Source organism: Acipenser ruthenus, chromosome 41 (genome assembly GCF_902713425.1).
Source record: "Acipenser ruthenus chromosome 41, fAciRut3.2 maternal haplotype, whole genome shotgun sequence".
Taxonomy (NCBI): domain Eukaryota; kingdom Metazoa; phylum Chordata; class Actinopteri; order Acipenseriformes; family Acipenseridae; genus Acipenser; species Acipenser ruthenus.
In genome coordinates, this window is record NC_081229.1 from 2,239,595 (window position 1) to 2,263,232 (window position 23,638).

The following is a 23,638-nucleotide window of genomic DNA, read 5'->3' on the forward strand; positions in this document are numbered from 1 at the left end:
AAAGCCACACACAGCAGCGACACTACTGTCTATGTTAATACAACTAAAGGGATATGCAGCTTTCAATTGTTTAAACGCATTAAAACAGGTGTTCATAAAGTGGGGGTCTCAGAAAGGTTTCAGGGGTGTGTAACAAGCATATCTGGGTACATCTTTAACAATACACGCAGAGATGTTGCTAGAAGTCTTAAGAGATTCTCGCTTTAGACTTGTCAGACTCCCGTGAAGCACAGGCGCCCTCTGCTGGCAAACGGGTGTCATGAATACAGTAAATAAAATCCAGTGACACCCAAAACGTATACAGACAGTTACTATCCCCTGAGAAAATGCATCGTTTTTTTTCTGCTGCTGTGCAGTGAAGTGTATATATGCAGGTGTCATCGTTTCTGCTGAAAGCCACAGAGGAGAGGGGAGGGGAGCGGAGCTGGGGGGGGGGGGGGGGGGGGGAGTGTGGACAGGTAGGGATGAGCTGAGATTGCAGATTCGACACTTGTTCCCTCAAGGCAAAGCAAAACCAGTTAGTTATGCCCTTCGTACAGCCCAGGCTGCGGCCCCAGATAGCTTCTCTTGCAGAAAGTAATACAAAAAAATATGCTGATGCTCATGTAAAAATTCTGGTAAAGTACAAAAGCTCAGACAATAGATTTGGAGGTTGAAAACCCTCAGTTTGACCCTCGGTCGAATCTCTAGTGACGGTCCTGCTCGATATGTTTGCATGGTTGGCATTTTTCCCCGTGGCTATACTGTACTATGGAATCATCCTACTTTAGCATAGTTTGATGTGTTTTTTCTTTAAATATTGGCTTAGGCGTTTTAAGTGAGCTTGGGCGGACACCTGCAGGGCTAGTCTTTTGACAGGCTTACCTGTGCTTTACCTGCAGGACTGACATCCGCTCTGGAGTTGCTGGGTGTGGAAGAGGAAGCTGGCTCGCTCGTGGGATCGGAGCACGCCCGCTGAACCTTCAGTCCTCCTGAACTGTGTGAGGAATCGGTGCGGTGAGGTGAAAAAATAATCATTGGATATTCTAAATTGAGGAGGAATTCGTGGGGTAAAATAATTGGACATTGTGTGTGTGTGTGTGTGTGTGTGTGTGTGTGTGTGTGTGTGTAATTGTCAGATATTCCACAGGCTCCAAGGTGTATCACGAATGTGCCACTGTTTTCAAAAATTATAATCTGTGGCTGCTCACGTCAGACTGACTTTTTTTTATTACTTCTCTTGAGAGCTCAAGCTCGGAAATCACTTTCTTTAAAAAAAATAATAAAAGAAAATCGATTCTGTATGCTTTTTGTATTCTCCACACAGATTCTCTGTTCAAGGTCGGCATGGAAAGCCTGCCTTGGCTTTCTCTTTCCAGTGCGGACGTGCCTTTCAGATCCTGTGACAATACGGCTGCATTGTGAAGCCAGCTTTAGATCCCAGCTTCAGACAACAAAGAGGAAGGCTTCCAATATTCTACCTTCAAGCTGAGGCTCACAAATATCAAGCCTCACGGTGCTGTACTTACCAGTCCTTTTAACTTCCCGACCCCGCACTGAAATCAAATTTCAGGACACACAGAGTTGTCTGTCTGGATAACCTCTCACCTATGCTTTACCGTTTTAAAAAAAAACAAAACACAGTTGGTATATGAAAACCACTCCTTAGCAGTGTGTTTTGCATCTGGAAGTTTATGACTGAAACAGACAATAATATCCAAAGTGATTCAAAACAGGAGCAAACATTTCTTAAGAGAATATTTAATACTCGCCCCAATCTGCTCTTTTTTTTTTAAAGCAGTTCTTTTCGATAAGGCGCAACAGCAGCAGAAGTGGTAACCGGACATCCTGCGCGCTAAACCATGCTTTTATTCATGTGGGTCAGGGTTGACCTTTTCGCAGAGATAATTCTTCCTAGTTTAATCACGTTAGCAGCTTCAAGACAGATGCCAGTGCCTCCTTGAACTGGCAGAGTCGATTAATGCCTGTAATTGAAGTGGGTGTTTGTGCGTCCGGCACAGCTGGATCTCTCTCTTATCAAACTCTTAATCCTCGGAGCGGGCTTGCTCTCTGCAAACGTTATCTATCAATTTGAACGAGCTTTTTGTGTTGAAGGCAGCTGACCTGTATGCAACACAATCTGGCTCAGTTTTGCACTTTGTTTTTATTTTTATTAGTTATGAAGGCATTTAGTCAACATGCGTGTGTGCTTGACTATGGGGATGGTTCGCTGGATTATTTTCACAGTTGAATCTCTGAAAAGAAATGAGAGGTCGATGCAATACAGATGTATTCCTTGGTTCGGTAAAGCGCACTAAAACAAACCGGTAGGTTTATCAAAACGACACGCTAGAAGGCAGCCACCGCTTATCCGCTCATAGGAGGCAGTGCGGACCAGTGGGTAAAATCCAGGGCTTGTAACCAGAAGGTCACCGGTTCAAATCCCACCTCTGCCACTGAATGACTCCCTGTGTGTGACCCTGAGCAAGTCACTGAACCTCCTCGTGCTCCGTCCTGCGGATGAGATGTTACATCAACGTCCTATTGGAAGTGACTCTGCATATAATGCGCAGTTCACAGCCTACCTCTGTAAAGCGCTTTGTGATACTATACAAATAGATTATTATTATTATTATTATTATCCAGGGTTTTACTACTTCTGAGTGATTTCAGTTGTACAATCTAAACTATAGTTAATAACTTTTTTTATTGGAAAAAAACCCTTAAATTATCCTTCATGTATTCCACAAGATATTCAAAATACTGCAGATTTCCTAGCTGAATGTGAACAATGCCAGATGTGTTACTGTACTGCTGTGAAATATGGGGACAAATTAGCATTATTAGGAAATTCTATAGGAGCCCAGATTTTACTTATGAAAGAAGCATTTAAATCGATGCAAGGTTTCCACTGCGTGAAGCAGCTTACTATACAATAGGTCATGATTGCACGCATTTCTGGTTCCTTTGCGCAATCAGACATGCCTTTCTTCCCGCTGCTGGCTGTCCTCATCTTTCTAGTTCTTAAACCCCTTTGCTATTCAGAGGCGCTGCTCTGCGTTCAGTTTCAGTTCTTAATTACTGTACTGAAGGTACCATTTTCAAAGTTGTATAAATCACCCATACAAAATCTGCTAGGAGAAATAATCTGACGTATAATTTGCACAGTATTATCATAAAGAAATGCCTATAGTCGCTGTATAAGACACCCTGCAAGACCATAATGCCTCGTTATTTTTTAACCAGAAGGTTATTACTGATTTTTGAAGAAATATATTATTATAGCATAATGCGGTGTTTAGTAAATCGCAGTGAAAGCGTGGTTTAGTGAAAGCAATAGGTAAGCATGGTGGAGAATTACAAAGGTAGGGTCAAGCAGATTCAAATAAAACATGCCAAACCGGGGTAAACTGTGGTAAATGCATTGCACAACCATGGGGAAAAAAAACATGGGGTAGAAGGGTAAAATAGTGCGCAACATAAGTTTGAAAACTCCATTGATCAAAGTCAGTAATCCATGACTGTTCTACTGCAGGACAATCAAAATTGATTCAATTTTCTTTTTTTTTTTTTTTTTTTTTATTGCAGCCGGAGTCACCGTCAAAGCAAAATCGGTAACGAGGTATATTTGAGAAAGTGCTGAGGTCTGTGGCGCTGGCATGGCCCATGACAAATTGCATCTGTGTTTTACAACGGTAGCCTCCGGCGCTGACAAGCTGTGGAGCTGGTGTTATACTGACGGTGATAACAAATGCGCTGCGTGTCTGACAACTGCAATCTGCCGGTACAAGGAAAGAGCAAAAACAGCCTCGACAAATGAAGGGCATTGAATGCAGTAACAACATTGATTCGATCGACGCTTAAACTAACATAACGCGCTCCCTTTCAATTCGAAGATGACCACCAACATTATGTATGGGATAGTCCCGCCCTTGAGCTCTCTATACCAGAGCTACCGAAGGCCACTTCCTGGGATGACGCACTCGGTCCCGCCCACCGAGGGTTTAAAACCGTCACTCACAGGACAATCTCCCTCTTTTTCCTAAGCAAGACGGTTAGGTAACACCTCTGTGTTTAGCTGATAAGAAATAGCCCTTGAGTCGATTCTGGTCAGTTGTATTATCCTAGCATTTGTGCTGAAAGTAGGCTTGCCGCTTTCCTGGAATCAACGACTCTTGAAAAAAGACAGAGTCCTTTTATCTTTCTGTCTTTCAGCGGCCTCCCCGCTTGCGAGGTAGGCCGCTCTTTATAACTGTCTGTGGTATGTGAGCGACTGTCTGTGCAGTCATCCGCGAGTGAGTTGTCTTTTCTTCTTGAGAGTAACACAGTATCCTCCTTGCTGTCGAGTGACCTCCAGCCGCGCTATCGCTAAAGCGAGGGCGGGCGTTGGAGAATAACCTGACTGTGGGAAAGGTTTCACCCGGTTAGGGCATTTTAAAACACACCAGCGAACTCACACAGGAAAGAAACCGTATCGCTGCTCTGACTGTGGGAAGAGTTTCAGTCAGTCAGGAGACCTGAAAACACACCAGCGAACTCACACAGGAGAGAAACCGCATCGCTGCTCTGAGTGGTGAAAGCGTTTTAAACAAACAATCAAACAACCTTGAAACACACCAACGAATTCACACAGGAGAGAAACCATATCGCTGCTCTGAGTGTGGAAAGAGTTTCAGTCAGGCAGGCAGCCTTGAAACACACCAACAAATTCACACAGGAGAGAAACCGTATCGCTGCTCTGACTGTAGAAAGCGTTTTAAACGCTCAAATAACATGAAAATACACGAACAAATTCACACAGGGGAGAAACCGTATCGCTGCCCTGAGTGTAGGAAGAGTTTCACTTAGTTAGGAAACCTGAAAACACACACAGGCGAGAAACCTTGAAGCCCATGTTCTTTGGGACTGTTCACTCATTTAGGAATGCAAACATTAACATTACATTGAGTCCCTGTGCAATGTTTTATTTTTGTATATTACTCTTTAAAGAGCCTGCATTTTAAATGGTAAAAATGCATTTCAGTTACTTGCTGTCTGATTCTGGCACAAAGTGGGCGGTGAGAATATAATGATAACTGTGGCAAATGAGTTTCAGAGTCTAGGATTTAACAAACTTAATTCATTTGAAGAAAGATAAATTCATGGGAACGAGTATCCTGACTCTAGCATCCCAGAGACAAGACTGCACCGTCCTTACTGGACAACCACCTGGAGGATTTGACTTGTAAATTCATCGCGATTCTGAAACTAATGGAAAATGATAGCATCCCATGGCTGTATTGTGACACGAATGAATGAATATTGTGCACGGCTTCGCTGAAGAATCCAAACCTGTCATGTGACCGAGTCAGGTGACGTGAACTACAATGACGTTTTACATGGGGCCTGCAGTAGTGTAAAGGCACGGCGTATTTTTTTTGTCCAAAGAGAATCGCATCAACAAACGTAGCAAATAATAATAATAATAATAACAAATAAACGACTGCGCCATATCACAATTTCTTAAAAAAAAAAGATTATTTAAATAGTGTTGCTCACGGCAGTTTGCAAGGCGTGGACAATAAAAAAAAAGTAAGTTACCATTTATTTTAGCCACACTAAATGTTAGGGTCTCATCCGTATAAAAACATACATGCACGCAAACACTCTATCATATAGGATAGACTTACCAGTGAATATATTGCAGCGATATGGACTAGGTGTTATGTGTTGTATCGTTTTGTCCCGAGTCCCTGTGCGTGTGCGCACGAGTGCACCTGCGGGGGTGACCCCAGTGTGTTTGTGAATGTTATTCCATCGTGTTGTGTCTGTGCCTCGTTCGGTTTGTGGGGTCCAATCACGTGTCTTGTTATGTCTCCATTGTATGCCTTGTTGTGTCTAAAAAGGTTATGTGGTTTTGCTGAATAAAGGGGTAGCGTGCACGCTGCTGTGGGCTGCCTTGTTCTTGTGTGCTGACCCTTGCTGGTGTCGTCTGGATGATTTGTACTCAACGTTATTATTATTATTTATTTCTTAGCAGACGCCCTTATCCAGGGCGACTTACAATTGTTACAAGATATCACATTATTTTTACATACAATTACCCATTTATACAGTTGTGTTTTTACTGGAGCAATCTAGGTAAAGTACCTTGCTCAAGGGTACAGCAGCAGTGTCCCCCACCTGGGACTGAACCCACGACCCGCCGGTCAAGAGTCCAGAGCCCTAACCTTAACCACTACTCCACACTGCTGAACGTTGCAATATATTCTGGAAAATGAATTAAAAAAATACCTTTACAGTTTTTTTTTTGTTTTACAATGTAGCTGTGCCAATATAATATCACTGTAGGTTAATTTTAGAGGTTTAAGAATCACACAAGTACAGTGCATTCCAGTTAATTGCATACATGATAACTGCATCTTCCTGTTAATTTTTAAAAACAAGTGAAGCAGGTTTCTTAGGAAAATGCCCGTGCAGTAAATTGATATATAATAAATATATTTAACCGCACCAGCCTCATTGTGTGTGTGTACAATTAAAAAAATAAAATAAAATTAACACACATAGTAAAATAAATTCTATGAGGTATTAAGGCATTTCTAAAGGCTTCCTTGCATTCAACACAGGTAGTTTGTGATCCAGCAACACATAGAGCTGTTTTGAGATTTAGTTTTTGTTTAGTCTCTCTCTTATCTGCACATGTAAATACTTTGTATTGATTAAACAACCAAGTGCATGCCGGGAATCAGAACCAGCGCGCTACCGGGAGAACGCGCGCGAGCAAGAATCATTTCTCTCTCGCCTCCGAAATGGCGTCCTTATAAATGTTAAGGAGCGCTTCCCCTCTGAGTGAAGATATCGCGGTAAAAAAAAACAGTTAAATGCCTTAAAAACGAAACATTTCTGTCAGTGATTGTACGAAGAACAGTTGTACGGGATGTTTGTGTGAAAAAAATGTTTAAAAGACACGATTTTATATCTATTTATAATTTTGTGTTTTTACCGCGGTGGCTCGCTGTATTTCTACAACATGATGTTCTGTCTGCTTTGATTCTGCTGTATTAGGATAGGGGAGACATTGTGTGATTTTACTTGTGTTATTGGTCTCTCTGGTTGCTACGAATCTGAATTGCTGTGACGTTGTGATTATCCCGTGTTACAAAGAAGAAAACAGTTAAACGGGGGGAGATTTTGTGTGTGTGAGTGATGTTACCATCATTATCAGTATTAGGGGGCTAGGGGGCGAGGGGTGGATTATAAACCTGTTTAAACAAATCGACAAGATTAACAACAAATAATTTATGCCGAATTAATCTGTTAAAATACGTATGTTCCATTTATTGTTGTTACACTGTGCGATTATCAACGAGGTTATGCGCTTCAATGCAAGCACTTGTCATGAGTGCGTTTTAACATTATTGTAGTTGCTGTAAGCGTAGGTAGCTTCTGCCGTTTGATACCGTATCCATAAAAATAATAACTGCATTTATTGTGCATGATGGCAGATTTGGCAAATTCCTAATGATTTTTTTTAGGAGTTGAGTCGGTATAATAAGTAAGTGACTTGGTGATTCTCTTAACTGTTTAAATTGTGTACTGTATTTGTATCAAGGCTTGCCATGAGGTTTTGTCTATTTTCTCTAGTACTGTTTTGAGATTACTGATCCGTTTAGACAAGCAGTGGGATGCATTTTTTAATTTTTTTTTCAATGAAACTGCTTTTGCAATGTACGCTTTTAAAAAGTTAATTTACAACCGTACTTTCAATAAGATGCACAGCACTTTGATAAATGTATACCATAGCTTTTATTGTACTGTTATTGAAATTTGATGTCGTGTTTCGGTAATGTCCATATAAACTAAGAATTGCTGGTAAGAAATATATTATTTTGCTACTCCCTTGAAATACTATTAATGTCAGTTTAATGTATATATGTATGTGTGTGTGTGTATATATATATATATATATATATATATATATATATATATATATATATATAAACACACACATAGTGAAACAAATATATTATAACAGATTGCACAAAATACATCTAAAATAATATATACAATGGTTAAATTGTTATTCAACAGTTAAAATCCTATGGTGTTATTAACTTTTTACAAGAAATTATGCGTCCCTTCAACAGTAAAGCCACCCCTGCTATTGCCAGATTGTCGGTCCCTTGAATGGCCTTAATAGTACTGCATTTAAATAAACACTTTTTTTCTGTTTTTTTTTTTCTTTCAGCAGCTAGTAAACAGAAACCTGTGTGAAGATGATGGAATCTGTCCAGATTAAAGAGGAGTTCCCTGAACTTGAACTTGTCCCCATTCAAGAGTTTATGGCTTCCCTCCCCATTAAACATGAGCTCTCTGAGATGCAATGTGACAGCAGCCAGCCAGAGGTCTCTGAGATTAAAGCTGAGCACAATGAATTGGAGATCCCCCAGACAGAAGAACCCCTTCCTGTTAAACAAGAGGTGCTGGAAACTGTCCGTATTAAACAGGAGCCCCCGGAAGGAGAGTTTGATCTCATGGAACCAGGGAAGGAAGAATCTGAGGACTTCAAACCAAACATCCCTGAGCTGGAGCCTGTACGCCTGCGGGAGTGTAGCGTGGTGCTGGAGAGAATCTGTGTGAGAGAGCAAGGCGCTGGAGAAGACGACGGGCGGTCACATTCAGAATGCAGTCTAGCAGGTGAGTGACTCCCAGTAGCTGTGACATTGTTTGATATCCACAGTGGCTGAGAGGGACGGAGCATATAGGTCAGATAACTTGGTATTTGTTTTCCTGTACCACTCCAACCAGTTCAAGATAGAACTAACCTACATGTCCACTCAGCGCTCCAGATAAGGTTTTGGATCTGGGAGTAACTTAATCTCTAGGGGGGAGGGGAGACAGTTTTTTTTTCTTTTGCTTTTACACATTTTTAAACTGGTGTAACCGAGTAGAAGCCCCATAGCTGAAATTCACATGCTTGAATCCACTCCACCACCTAGCCACATGCCCTAAGCCTACAAGCAGTCCCTCTTACTTTCTTTCCTGTTCATATTTTCCAGGTTCCAGTCTAGCAGTGTGGGCGGGCAGTGGAGAATATCCTGACTGTGGGAAAAGATTCACCCGGTTAGGGCATTTTAAAACACACCAGCGAATTCACAAAGGAGAGAAACGATATCACTGCTCTGACTGTGGGAAGAGTTTCGCTCAGTCAGGCAACCTTGTAATACACCAGAGAATTCACACAGGAGAGAAACCGTATCGCTGCTCTGACTGTGGAAAGAGTTTCAATCACTCAAGCAGTCTTGTTTTACACAAGCGGTGCCACACAGGAGAGAAACCGTATCTCTGCTCTGACTGTGGAAAGAGTTTCAGTCACTCAAGCAGCCTGGTTTTACACAAGCAATGTCACACAGGAGAGAAACCGTATCTCTGCTCTGACTGTGGGAAGCGTTTCAGTAATTCAAGAAACCTGAAAACACACCAACGAATTCACTCGGGAGAGAAACCGTATCACTGCTTTGACTGTGGGAAGAGTTTCCGTCACTCATACAGCCTTGTTTTACACAAGCAATATCACACAGGAGAGAAACCGTATCTCTGCTCTGACTGTGGGAAGTGTTTTAGTAATTCAAGAAACCTGAAAACACACCAACGAATTCACTCGGGAGAGAAACCGTATCACTGCTCTGACTGTGGGAAGAGTTTCAGTCACTCAAGCAGCCTTAAAACACACCAACGAATTCACACAGGAGAGAAACCGTATCACTGCTCGGACTGTGGGATTAATTTCAGGCAATCAAGCAGCCTTGTTTTACACCAGCGAATTCACACAGGAGAAAAACCTTATTGCTGCTCTGACTGTGGGAAGAGTTTCACTGTGTTAGGAAACCTGAACACACACCAACGAATTCACTCAGAAAAGAAACCGTATCGCTGCCCTGACTGTGGGAAGAGTTTCACTCAGTTAGGAAACCTGAAAATACACCAACGAATTCACACAGGGGAGAAACCGTATCGCTGCCCTGACTGTGGGAAGAGTTTCAGTTTGTTAGGAAATCTGAACACACACCAGCAAATTCACACAGGAGAGAAACCGTATCGCTGTTCTGACTGTGGGAAGAGTTTCACTCAGTTAGGAAACCTGAAAATACACCAACAAATTCACACAGGAGAGAAACCATATCGCTGCTCTGACTGTGGGAAGAGTTTCAAACACTCAAACAGCCTTGTTTTACACCAACGAATTCACACAGGAGAGAAAGCGTATCACTGCTCTGACTGTGGGAAGAGTTTCACTTGGTTAGGAAACCTGAACACACATCAACGAATTCACACAGGAGAGAAACCGTATTGCTGCTCTGACTGTGGGAAGAGTTTCAGTCACTCAGGCAACCTTGTAATGCACCAACGAATTCACACAGGAGAGAAACCGTATTGCTGCTCTGACTGTGGGAAGAGTTTCAATCACAAAGGCAGCCTTATAATACACCAACGAATTCACACAGGAGAGAAACCATATTGCTGCTCTGACTGTGGGAAGAGTTTCAAGAATTCAGGAAACCTGAAAACACACCAGAGAATTCACAGAGAACCTGTGTCGCTGCTCTGACTGTGGGAAGAGTTTCAAACACTCAAACGGCTGTGTTTTACACAAGCAACGTCATGGAGGAAAAAACCTGTGAAATGTCTTCTGATCTTCCCCCTTAAATTATATCCTAATATATTAATAGCAGTCACATGGAAACAGTTACAAAAAAACAGTTTTATTATCTCTTCACCGCGTAATTTAAAAAGAAACATTATATATAAATTATTTTTAGACATATTTTATTTTGCATGTCGCAGTTACAATAATGTTATTCAAAATATAAAATCACCAAGATCATTTTTTTCACTTTAAAAAAACAAAAATAAATTCTGCCAACTTCGGGGGACCAAAACACCTGGAAGCAAATCGATTTTATAGTGTGGTGGCAGAACACGCAGACTTCACCCAAGTTGGTAAACTTCAGCATAAGGTTTTAAAGTCTTGCTTTCTGTACTGTTAATTGTGTAGTTGTCAATATAGTTCTACATTTCAGTTAGTAGTTTAAAAAAATAAGGCAGGCACAAAGCCAGCTTTCCCCTCACAGCTCTGCAAGGACCTCAGTCTTGCTCAACCCCCTGACCTGTTGCGTCGTGGCTTACACTAAAGTCCATTGGGGGGCTTGCTTTAAACTTTATTATGACCAAACTTGATTCACGAGCCGCATTCAAACCCAGATGTGTGACAGAGGCGAGTGAATAACCCCACAGTGACACCTAGCCCCCAGGAGGAGGTTAAAGATTAAAGCATTATTTAGATAGTGTGAATAGACCCCTCCTGCATCCTAAGGTGTCGAGGTGCGTCTGCTCGTTTCCCAGAAGCCTCTCCACCGCTCTCTTGCTGCTGAAGATGACGTCGTTCACAGACACGCCCTGGTACGAGGACCCCACGAGGCTGAGAGGCAGGCTGTGCTGTCCGAGATACTGCCTGATTTTGTCTGTCACGGAAGCAAAGAAAAAGCTTAGTTAAAACATTCAGCGTGTTTTTACATGCATTTTTAAAAGTATACTGGGTATGCAGAATTAAGTCATTTTAGCACACGCTTTTAGCCAAAGCGACTTACAGACTAGGGGGGTGAACTATGCATCACAACTGCTGCTGCAGAGTCACCTCGGATTTACGTCTCACCCGAAGGACGGAGCACAAGGAGGTTAAGTGACTTGCTCAGGATCACACACACGGTGAGTCTGACTGGGATTGAACCGGCAACCTCCTGGTAACAAGCCCCTTTCTTTAACCACACTATAAACTGAATAGTCTGACAATATTCCAAAACATGAGTATTCTGTATTTTCTAGTTGGTATATGCCAGTACTATGCAAAATACTAGAAATTCCTTATGCACTATCATACTGGTGGGAAAAAAAAAAAGTGCGACAGACTGAACTGAACTCCATTTGTTTATGTGGGGAAATTCAGTGGAGACAGACTTACGACAGAGAGTGGGAGTTATTCAGTCACACAGACTGGTGGGGGTATGGAATAGGTTACCTAGCCATGTTAATCGATACCGAATCTTACAGACCCGACTTCAGATCAGACAGCTACTAGGAATCGGGTAAATTCTGTGGGGCTGAATGGTCTCGTTCGTACATTTCCACCCGTCCTTGTGTTGGAACTGTAAGCCACATTTATTAAACAGAACTGTGCGGTGGACTGTAAGCATCTCGGTAGTTCATCTGGCCGTGCAACGTGGTGTACTGTCTTTTGAGAGAGGTGTAGATCGTACGTTGAAGTATTGAGTTACAGAAGATCAAACGTTTCTTACCAATACGTTCCCAGTGTCCTACAGTGTATTGAGGTATGCAGTCCTGGAAAACATTGATGCATTTTAAAACGTCAGTATGCAGTTAAACACACACATAAAAAAGACATCTATTCATCTAATTTTATTTTAGTTTCTAATTTTTTTTTTCACATTTGTAGTACTAAATTTAGCATAAGAGCCACAGTTTTATTAAAAAGTCAAATTTAAAGAACATATTCACGAACTGTTCCTGAAGATAGTTTTCCTACAGTTACATGCATTTTGATTGATTGATTGATTAATGGATAAACAATGTCATATTTGATTTCGGTAACAGATCAATGATTTCCATTTATATGATTAATTTATTCAGGAAGAAAACCTGGAAACCTTCCTGAAATATGGGTACCCATTTGGGTAATTTCAAGTCGCCTAAAATGAGTTTCATTATTTTAAAAATTTTTTTTTTTTTTTTTTTTTAAAAAAGGACTAGTAGAAATGCAAAGGACTCTAATAGAACTAGCACAAGCGAGACTGGAGAGACTTTTGACGGATCCTACCTTCTGTAAACTGACACTGCTCCAGATCGGTTCTGCATCAACGCCCAAATGAGTCCGGACTGCCTGGGCTGCCGTCTGCAAGAGCAGCTCCTCCCTCACCTCCTCAGGATCTCCAAACACCTCGGAGAACCAGGCTCCGCCCATCATCACCTGCGACAGGACTGCAGTCAAAACTCACAGCGATCGCAGCTAACCAAAAGTTCTCTGTGCCATGTATCATTACATACAGCTCAATGGACTTGCCATGTACTTGCACGGCTGACTTGCTTCAACACACATATAGAATGAGATGATTTTGCTTCATAAAGTCGAATGATGCCTGCTGAATAATGCGACGTTCACATATTGAATTGTATACTGCTTTGTAGTCTCCCCCCCCCTCCCCTCATATACTTAATGAAAAACTGACACATTAACAAAAAAGTGACATTTCGAAATCTAACATGAAATACAACTATTGTGGCTTCCCCCCAAAAAAACCTGATATTAAAAACGTGACATTGCATGACTTACGTACTACTATTACGGCTTCTGGTAGACTTTTGCAATATAATTTCGTAGTTTCTTTGATTACATGATCTTAAATAATATATCTAAATTATGTTCGTATATGTTCTAAAATTTTAGGTAATGCAAAACTTTTGGCCACAACTGTAGGTCTTAAATGTGCAGTTTTCAAATCATAATATCTAGTACTACTCTAGGTTAAAGAAATACTCAATTTGCAAGCCATGCTTTTAGGCTGTCTTGCACTTCCTGGGTCGTTTCACCCTGGAGGTTGAATTTTTCCCTCCCCCTTTTCTGGCTTCTTTCAATACCCAATCAGTTGCGGGATGGCGTTGGGTTGCAAGCTTCTACAAGATAAGGAAAACTTTGAACTGATGCCTGTATGTAGAGCACTAGAGAGTCAGTCTTTGCAAAGCTGTGGGTCACCGTTCTCTTACTGTTAGTCTGGTGCTCTGGCCATCTTTCCTGTTGTGCTGGGGGAACGCGACTGAATCGTACACGATCCCCAACACGCCCCTGCTCTCGGAGGACGGCACCAGGTGTCCAAAACCCTGAAACACAAACCGAGGAGGAGAAATCATTCAAAACTTAGTTTTTTATCATGTGCATCTTCTTATGTCTGGCAGAGGGAAATTAAACAGTATAACAAACAAATGACTACTAGAAGCTGTTTTCACCCCTTCCTGTTAAAAACACACACACTTCAACGGTCACCCCCCGATTTATCCCCCTCAGCATGGTGACCAAGCCCCTGCAAGAACAGATGAGGTCATGAAAATAACAGCAGCATGGACTTGGCGCACCCACCTCGACTGGCAGGATTAAACCCTCGTACTCCAGGTTGACCACAGCCACGGTGACAGACGTGATCCTCCGCAGCTCCTCCGAGAGGGGGCTGGCGCCAGGGGGCAGCACTGAGCTCAAGGCTGAACAGAGGACACAGGAATTCGGGGTTACAGGGCGCCAAACGTCTGTGGACCGTTTATGCACTAATGTTGATATACAGTGACGGCCAGAAGTTTTGCATCATAGGGACAGAAAAAACTAATTTTGCGCAGCAGTTTGATCCATTCCTGGTTTTACTGTGGGCACATGTTTTGCATCACCCTATATAACTAACACATTTTGCTTTGTAAAGTCGAATGAAACCTGTTGAACAATGTTACGTTAACATATTGAATTACATACCGCTTTGTAGTATTTCCTCCCCCATATACTTAACGAAAAACTGACACGTTAACAAAAAAAGTGACATTTCGAAATCTAACATGAAATACAACTATTGTGGCTTCCGGTAGACTTTTGCAATATCAGTTTGTAGTTTCTTTGATTACAAATGATGGGAAATAAGATGTAAACTATGTGCATATAATTTTTTTATTTTTTTTTTCAAATCCAAAAATTCTAGGTGATCCAAAAACAAACTTTTGGGCCACAGCTGTACAGTACCCTGCACACAGACGCTCTCCGTCCCATAACTCCATTGTAAAATCCAACAACATGTATTTTTCTATTTGTAACAAATCTTAATTAAGTTAATTGTAATTTTTCATTGAAAAAGAGGGAATGATATTTATGCTGCAGTATCTCTAATTCCACCCTTACCCTTTGCCGTTGCCTGTTTTGCTGGCTTGCAGTATTAGGTAACAAACTTGACCGTTCATTCAATTTGTTAAAAGGTTATCCAGTAATCCCAACTCGTGCTTACCTTTAGCTGGCATGGCAGATATAATGTGATCTGCTTTAATGCTGCCATCGTGTAGTTTAATCTGTAAGGAAAAACGCAGTATTTATTTGTGTGTGCACAGGGTTAAAGATTTAAACAGTGACACAAATAAAAACCCTAAAACGCCATGGTTACTGTATTTAAAAATATATATATACAAAAGTTAAATATGAATATAAACACTAAATCAAGTCTGTAAACTACTGTCTTAAAGAAAAGGCTTAAACATTTATGCCTGGATTAGCATAGGACTATTCAACATTCCCTTAGATAAGGTATTTCAAGATTAACGCTGATCTGAGTCTGTGAAACCTGTTATGAATGTATTCAACATAGATTTACAGCCTTCTACAATTCCATTAGCGAGGGAGAATTGTACTGGGGTGGCTTAAAAGCGAGTACAGACCTAGTCCTGATTTAGTTCAGGCTTTGGTCCCCGTGCACTGACCTCCCAGGCGCTGCCCCCTGCTGTCCTCTCCAGGCGCTGCACCTCCACCTCTTGCAGGATCTCCACCCTCCCTGTCCTCCTCAGCCAATCCTCCAGAGCCTCAGGGAGAGCTTGCATGCCCTGCCTCAGGGACCACTGAGCCCAGCCTTCCTCCCGAGACTTCTGCGCCAGCTTGCTCTCCAGCTCCGCCACCTTCTCTGGAACCACACCACATTACTATTATTATTATTATTATTATTATTATTATTATTATTATTATTATTTCTTAGCAGACGCCCTTATCCAGGGCGACTTACAATTGTTAAAAGATATCACTTTATTTTTACATACAATTACCCATTTATACAGTTGGGTTTTTACTGGAGCAATCTAGGTAATGTACCTTGCTCAAGGGTACAGCAGCAGTGTCCCCCCACCTGGGATTGTACCCACAACCCTCCGGTCAAGAGTCCAGAGCCCTAACCACTACTCCACACTGCTGCCCTAGGAGACAACAACACAGGGGACCATGAGACTTTAACCCGTTCATGGATGAATTAAATATATTTTTCATTGAACATTTTTTCAAATCCGCCCCCTCCTCCCCGTTGCTTTAAACTGGGGGAGGGAAAAAAAACCCCATCTGGCTCACATGACGCTATCGTGCATTTGCGTCTTCCATATGTTCCCCGTATACAGATTAGAAGAGATTTTTTTAAATTATTTATTTTTTTAAATACAGCGGACAAGCGTGAAAGCATGGCAGCTTCTCCCACCTGTTCTTCCGAACGCCATTCCCAGCACGATGGAGCCGTAGTCCCGCTCCGCCCGGAACAGCGGCGGGAAACAGGAGCGCACGCTGAGCTTCCGGCAGTCCCCGGCGTACACGCCCCGGCACAGGCTGTCAATCGCAAAGTCCGCCAGCTGAGGAGAGGAGACCACGAAACGGCCACGCACATCACAAAACACTGCCACTGGACACCAGCAATGCTAAAAGAAACTAACCGGCGTTCCCATTACAAGTTGCATTGCTACTGCTCTGCATTGCTGTAACCCTAACTTTTTAGCATCTTATTTCATAATGCACTTTACCAGTGTACAGGTAACAAGCGCAGGTGTGTCTTACTAAAAAAACAGGAATGCATCAAACTGCAATGCAACGGGAGTCTTGTTTCCATCCCTGTAATGTTTAGTCCTTTTGTGACCGGCTAAATCGAGATCACACTACATATTGTATTTTAGTAGTATTATTTGCACTTACTGTAAACTACACTGTATTTAAATACCTTGCATTGTAACCCTGTGCTGCCCTGTAACACCTGCAAGTCGCCTTGGATAAAGGCATCTGACAAATAAATAATAATAATAACAATAATGTCTTTCTTGAATGTCTGAGTTTGAAGCCTGGCTATTACACTTACAGCAACCCGTCAGAAACATACTTTTCCTGGTTTCAAAAAAGCGGGACTTATCTTGTACTCGCACGGCTGACTTGCTTCAACAGTTTTACCTCTTTCCCCAAGCGCCTCTCCACGAACCCGTGCACGCTCTCGTCTTCCTGGGTGCCTCGTTTGACCAGCAGCTCTCGCGCCACGCTGCTGACGAGGGCCCTGCTGAAGGGAGGGACTTTACGCAGGGCTCCACTGTGAGGGGCGAGGACAACGACCAACGGGAAAAACATTACAGGGCGATTCCACGCGGAGAGACGAGAAATTATATATATAGAGAAAAGAAACTTCAAGTGAAACCTTACGCAGCACCAGAGGGCATCTTGTGCAGCTTTCCTCCCACGTAAAGGAATCGATTCTTGGAGGCGATGTTATCCGAAGTGACTGGCAGGATCTCATTCTCTAATCCCAGTTCAGACACCTGGAGGATAAGCGTGAGGGGTTAACAGTTACAATAAGTAGACATTTCTAGCTCTAAACCATTAGACAGCAAGTAGCTAGGAGAATCAAAACTGCATTATTACAGGTGTGAAGCATCGCGCTGATCTTAACCAATGTACTCTTCATGCTGTTCAGAATTCAGTATATCAGTTTAACCTGTCCCCCCCTGCAACACCTTGCCGGCACTGCGTGTTAAGCTGAGGGAACACGAAGCCACTTTGTGGCTTGGAACTTGGTTTCAGGAGACTGGGTTTCAGGCCACTTCACGGCACACCAGGGGAGACTTGGGAGTTTGACACAGCAACCTTGTGGTCTTCCGGTGGTCTCCTGGAACCAGGTTTCAAGCCGCTGTTCCTGAAAAAGCAGCTTCGTGTTCCCTCAGCTTAAGACACAGAGCATTCGTTCTGCATTGTATTTCTTACTGAGTCCTTCTGCTGATAAAGTCGGGGCCAGGGGACACTTTCATGGTAACACCAGGTATAGTCGGAGAGAAGATTTATTTGAGAGCCCTTTTAAATTTCACCAGGCGTCACCATATTGAAACACAATATGAAATACAAAGTGCTTCAAACCAACAGTCTGCACAGCTACGTTATCAATGCACCACAGTTTTTGTTTTTCTCTTCGACTGTAGCAATAATTCATTATTATAATGTATGTGGCAGACGCCGTTACCCAAGGCAACTGGCACAGGTGTTACAGGCCTACAACGCAAGCTTAATATTTAAATACAGTTTAGTTTACAGTAAGTGCAAATCATACTACTAAAAATGCAATATGAACTAGGAGGCAACGAGTAAGGATTACAGCAAGTGACATCTACAGTGACAGATTAGTAGAGCAATAATGAAAGGATAGTGCATCAGCTGAGGATCCAATCAAACGATGCACAGGCCAGGTAATACCAGGGCAGAGCAGGAGGGGCGGATCAGGAGATCGACAAGTGCAGTCTAGACTGGTGGGTCTGGAGGTTGTGTGCTTGCTAAATGCTTAAACAACGGTTGGAACAGAAATTGGTATATTTAGTTGCTCAAAAGGTTAGTAGAACAACAACAAAAAAGAAACTCAGGGCAGCTACCATCTTAAGGGTGTTCTTTCCCACGTTGCCCGCTGGGCGAATCCCTCGAGGGCCGTGTTCAAAGACGGCGCCATCTTCCCTGCGCGTGGAGCGCAGCCATCCTCCCAGCCGACTGCTGGACTCCAGCAGCACGATCTGGAAAACAAACCCAACAAAACAACTGCTTCTCCTTTCTACTGAAACTGGACACCTGGACACGCTGATGCTTGGTCACACAAGGGCGCATGAGCACTAGTCTCAGCCTGCCTTGTTATTTTGACCTCTTAAGGTACACAAGGAATCGAACGGTTGTGCAAATGGCTTCTTCTTGAATACATTTCAGAGCGATTTGGATCGACAGGATCCTCCAAGCTGCCGGTACATTTTAAACTCTGTTTCGTGCGCCTCGTTGCACAAATAAGAAAGCTGGCATCATTTTTATTTGCGGGACACGCACACCCCTTGTGTCTTAATTAGAAATTCTCTTGAAAAATCTGTTTCTAAAGTGGACTTTACATTGTGAAAAACAAAAAAAAAAAACATTTGGATTTCCGCTAAACGGCAATCACGTTATATAATCGACTGTGGTGTGTTCTGTAAAAAAAAAAAAAAGCAGGTACCTTAAAAACTTGGGAGCTTTTGGTGAGGTGGTAACAGGCAGACAGCCCACCGATCCCCCCTCCAATAACAGCCACTGTCTTCTGCATCCCACTCTCCCAGGCAGCCCTGTGCAGAGAACAAGCACACAACAGCACAGCGATGTCACAGTGTTACATTGTGACGGTATGATGACCGTAAAAAAAAAAAAAAAACAGACCATGGTTATGGTCATAACGTGGTATCATGTCGTTTTATACTATTAAAAGCAGTATATCTCTGAGCTGTCTACCTGGAAGCCATAATAGTAACAGAGGACTATTTCATGTTAGATTTTGAAACGTCACATTTTTCCATTTTTAGGCCTATATCTTGTAAACTACAAATGGGGTGTGTAGTTCAATATGTTAAGATTTCATTCGACTTTATGAAGCAGCATGTTAATTCTATAGGGTGATGCAAAACATTTGGCCATGCCTATATATGTCTCTAAGTATGGGCTCGGTAGCAGATGTCTCTTGATAAGGGTGCACTCAGGTTTTATCGCAAAACCACAAACTGACACCCTCCCAACTTATCTGCACTGAACACCCAGACCAGCCACCACATACATCCCTTAACTACAGGAGCAGACTAACACCATGATAACGCTGTAGAATGCTGTCGTCATTTCGCACAGCACTTTAACAGAACACAAATACTTATTAAAAGACTTCTATAACACGGATTTACACTATATTAAAAGAAACTCTGGTGGTTGTGGATGACACTGCTGTATCTATGTTTGTATTAATAGAGGGATGGAGATAACTCCCGCTGCATAGCAGTGTCACCCATTCCAGGTTTTACTACGAGCTTGATTAGTCACACTGTAGGAAACAAGTTCAGGTGTGTCTTATTAAACTCATAGTAAAAAAAACCACAGTAATGGCCCAAACTGTTATGCAACAGGAGTCTTATTTCCATCCCTGTAATGTTTAGTCCTTTTGTGACCGGCTAATCGAGACCACACTATTATATTTGAGTAGTATAATTTGCACTTACTGTAAACTATACTATGTTTAAATATGAAGCTTGCATTGTAACCCTGTGCTGCCCTGTAGGTCGCCTTGGATAAATGCATCTGCTAAATAAATACATAATAATACTAATACTAATCATCATCATCATCACATAATACGATATCACCATCGCCATTATGATAACATTAAACACTACTGTATATCACTTAGACCCACACTGCTAGTTACATCTAGTTTCATGCTTTAGCAAATGCACCTGGCCTTAGATAACTGACAAACAACATAACTATGCGTGTGCCACTTAATATAACTGCCGTCCAGGAGGAAGCAGAAATGAAGTTTCATTGTAACAAATCCTGCTCGCTATTTTCATATGTCGTTAAGCTGCATGTAAATATTCTATTAATTAAACGCTGCATCACAGCTGTTAAATAACATTCTCGTTTAACAAAGTGTGATTTTACGTTTAAGTTAGATAAACATAACTAGTAATGCAATGACCTGTATCTGCGTTCGTTTAATAAATGTGGTTTTCGATAAACATTGCGGATCCAAACAATACGTTTAATACAATTAATCCGACAACACCTTTTGTTTGTTTATTTGTTTGTTTGTTTGTTTGTTTTTAAGTAAGTATTTCCCCTTACCTCTCAGGACTGTCACTTACACAAGCTCGTTGGGTAAGCTGGCGGACGTGTGTACACTACCGGCTGCAGACAGCCAATCACAGCTGGGTACGAGGAGAAAATAACTGACGTGCCGTTTCACTACCCAATCAGAATGAGACTACCGAACACTGGTGAGTTATCTTGGCCAATCATAACCTTCGGAGAGCGTAGAAAGCGTTGGCAAGTATCAAGCAGAGCCCAATCAGAGGCAAGAACGACATTTTTTAAAAGGCACAGTGTTACCAATGGACTTTAGTCAGTAATGCTTTGTGCTGATATCAAAAATATTATTTTTTGATAAGAATTTTTTTCTGTGTTTGTTTTATAGATTTTGTACTTCGATTCAGGCGACGTTCTTTATTGTTATTATTATTATTATTATTATTATTATTATTATTATTTACCTTTTTATAATCCTGGTATTGTCTTTTTCACTTCATTAAAAGTATGGCCCATGGAAGCTATACGACATATTTGTATAATTGCTATTTAGAAATTAACTGACCAACAATTATCATTTCCCTTACAGTACAATAAACACACAGCCTGCTTATTTATAGAAATTAACGAGACCAATTTCAGGTACATTTTGAGGCATCATCCAACTTTTGAAGGAACAAGCATCCATCAAGATTTTTTGTTCAGGGTTGAAATTACAAATTTGCTATTGGTTTTAAGAGGTGCAAATATATATATATATATATATATATATATATATATATATATATATATATATATATATATATATATATATATATATATTCACGATTAACCGTTAAAAGAACGTCTTCAAAAGAATAAAAACAGAATAAAAAGAAGAAAATGTCGTCAAAGTTTCAAATTGTCATTGATTTAACTTTTAGAACAGTTTCATGACTGCCAAACGATGTTTAATAAACTAGGATATTTAACTAGGATAACCCGTGTTTAAAACAACACCTACTGAAGCGTTGTAAACAGGGCCCGATGCTGTATTATTCTTAAAGCTGCAATACTTAAAAATGCCACTGGGTGGCAGCAGTGTCTCACATCCAGGGTTGCCAGTTCCACTTAAAACTAGCGGAATTGGCCTTGCAGGCAGTCGCTTACAATTTTCCTTTGTCGCTTTAGCACACTTTTTTTTTGTCTTTGTTGTTCCCTGGCGCGTATGTGCACTGTGCACAGAAGACGAAGCTATGGAAGAATGTAGTACTGTAATCTGTTATGCAGATTGAAGGTTATTATTAGCCCTCGATTTCCATATCTCCCAGGATATCTGTAACAGCAAGGCATTTTCATAGTCATTAATGGAAGCCTTGGGGAATGGCTCACTGCCCAATGGCTGAGTCTCCAGCAGTAACTGAGACGCTAGAAATGTGATATCAAAGACTGGTGTGTGCTTTACAGCTGTAGGCATCATGCATCTATTCTTAGTAAAAAATTATTCAGAAATTATTACGAAATGGTTCTGCCATCAATATTGTTTGTTTCTTGCAAAAGTTGAAACATTATCAATTAGATAATTGAAAGGGTTCTTAAAGTAATCCCTTAAAGTAATCAGATTACTTTTTTAAAGTAATTACAGTGAAGAAGTGGCACACAGCGAGGGCAGTTCTAGCGCAGATCACTGCTACACCCACAACCTTCATTAATTGATTGAATCAATTACACCTCGTGCATTAATCTGTTAATTAATTAATTGATAACCTCTAAACCCTGATGTGCAAAAAGTTATTACTTTTTTTTTTTAAGTAATCAGATTACTTTTCACTTTTACTTTCTGAAACCATTAGTTAGTAGTTCAATTACTATTTCAAAGTAATATTAACATCCCCAATTGCTGACCACGGAGACAGTGAAACTTTATTCACAGCGTAAACGTCATGAATGATCACTGAAATTACCAAGACCCAAGATTTTCACTCTCACTTTTCTCCAAAATCCTTGGAAATTATAAAAGGGTGCGTATTGTTAATTGCAAATCATTCAAATTAAATCTAGGAGTTCAATCTGGAATAAACTGGCCTCTGCTTCACAGTAGATTAACCAGCGAGGGTGTGTTTTTGTAACACTGAATATGCAATTTAAAAGCTGATAAATATATCTTCAATCCACCTCATTCGGGAGTGAAAAAACAGCACAGTGAAACACCGAACACAACAGAAAACTGCATTATATTTGGGCTGTACACATACTCAGATTTTATAAGCGATTCCCTTTAAAGACTTTCTGTTATCATTATCAAACAAAATAAAAACATAAATAAATATAAAAATAACAACAGGCACGTGAAATGCCCCCTTCCTGTACCGGACAGAGCGACCTTTAGTAGAAATATTGCCTATCTTTGATGCAGCTGGTGTGTTTTTCGCTGAAGACATTGTAAAGAAATCGCGCAGCTCTATGCAGTGCGCGTTCAATCATTTACTGGAAGGAAACGAACTAAACCGGCTGCCAGGTTCCTGAATGCAGCGTCACAAGCAGCGCGTCAAAAAGGAAAACGCTTGCTGGTATTATTTCAAGTGATCGAAAAATATGTATATTTTAAAGTATTCTTTCAGAAACGGTAAGCATTTAAATAGTGTGTAGCCTTTAATAATGTTTTGAAACATTTCTTACAGTCCTTAAAAAAAAGTCCTTAAAACTCCTTAAAACAGTCCCTAAAGTTTTTAGGACATTTTAAACGCATCCAAATAGCTTTGCACTGGATATGCACAAATAAACAGAGTGAAGGTCTGGGAAAAGGATGGGAAGTGCCAATATTACTGTGCAATTATCTCTAGGTAAGATAACAGTCTGTATGAGTTATTGATCCAATCAGTATCTTCTTTCTTTTTTTATATTTCCTCCTCTTGCACGTCGATGCTAATCCAGTTTGGAACTCTTCAAACAAACAGCAAGGAAGATAAACAC

General features: G+C 41.2%; 1 protein-coding gene and 1 pseudogene across 3 annotated transcripts; one reads left to right on the plus strand and one right to left on the minus strand.

Annotated features, from left to right (window-relative positions):
• The first annotated feature begins 6,706 nt into the window (after positions 1-6,706).
• On the plus strand, positions 6,707-10,728 carry LOC131709064 (zinc finger protein 271-like; annotated as a pseudogene).
• A 43-nt stretch (positions 10,729-10,771) lies between these two features.
• LOC117433665 (protoporphyrinogen oxidase-like) lies at positions 10,772-19,179 on the minus strand. 3 transcript variants are annotated; one of them, XM_034056063.3, is made up of 12 exons: positions 19,080-19,179; positions 18,481-18,615; positions 17,267-17,382; positions 17,024-17,123; positions 16,290-16,437; positions 15,535-15,731; positions 15,069-15,129; positions 14,168-14,286; positions 13,798-13,911; positions 12,854-13,003; positions 12,315-12,357; positions 10,772-11,483 (listed from the first exon to the last, which is right to left on the minus strand). In XM_034056063.3, the coding sequence occupies exons 1-12, from the start codon at positions 19,164-19,166 to the stop codon at positions 11,296-11,298; spliced, it is 1,458 nt and encodes a 485-aa protein (XP_033911954.3). In that variant the 5' UTR covers positions 19,167-19,179; the 3' UTR covers positions 10,772-11,295. The 3 variants fall into 3 exon arrangements, with proteins under 3 accessions (XP_033911954.3, XP_033911953.3, XP_033911952.3); XM_034056062.3 differs by having other exon boundaries at positions 17,024-17,126; XM_034056061.3 differs by having other exon boundaries at positions 17,024-17,156.
• Between the last annotated feature and the right edge of the window lie 4,459 nt (positions 19,180-23,638).

Bases quoted from the DNA above. Each gene is read 5' to 3' on its own strand.
- LOC117433665 (XM_034056061.3), bottom strand. From the start codon at position 19,166: ATGCAGAAGACAGTGGCTGTTATTGGAGGGGGGATCGGTGGGCTGTCT. The intron at 18,616-19,079 runs GTACCTGCTTTT...TTTGTTTTCCAG, and splicing joins AAAGCTCCCAAGTTTTTAAG to ATCGTGCTGCTGGAGTCCAG. The intron at 13,004-13,797 runs GTAAGAGAACGG...GTCCTGTCGCAG, and splicing joins GCCAGAGCACCAGACTAACA to GTGATGATGGGCGGAGCCTG.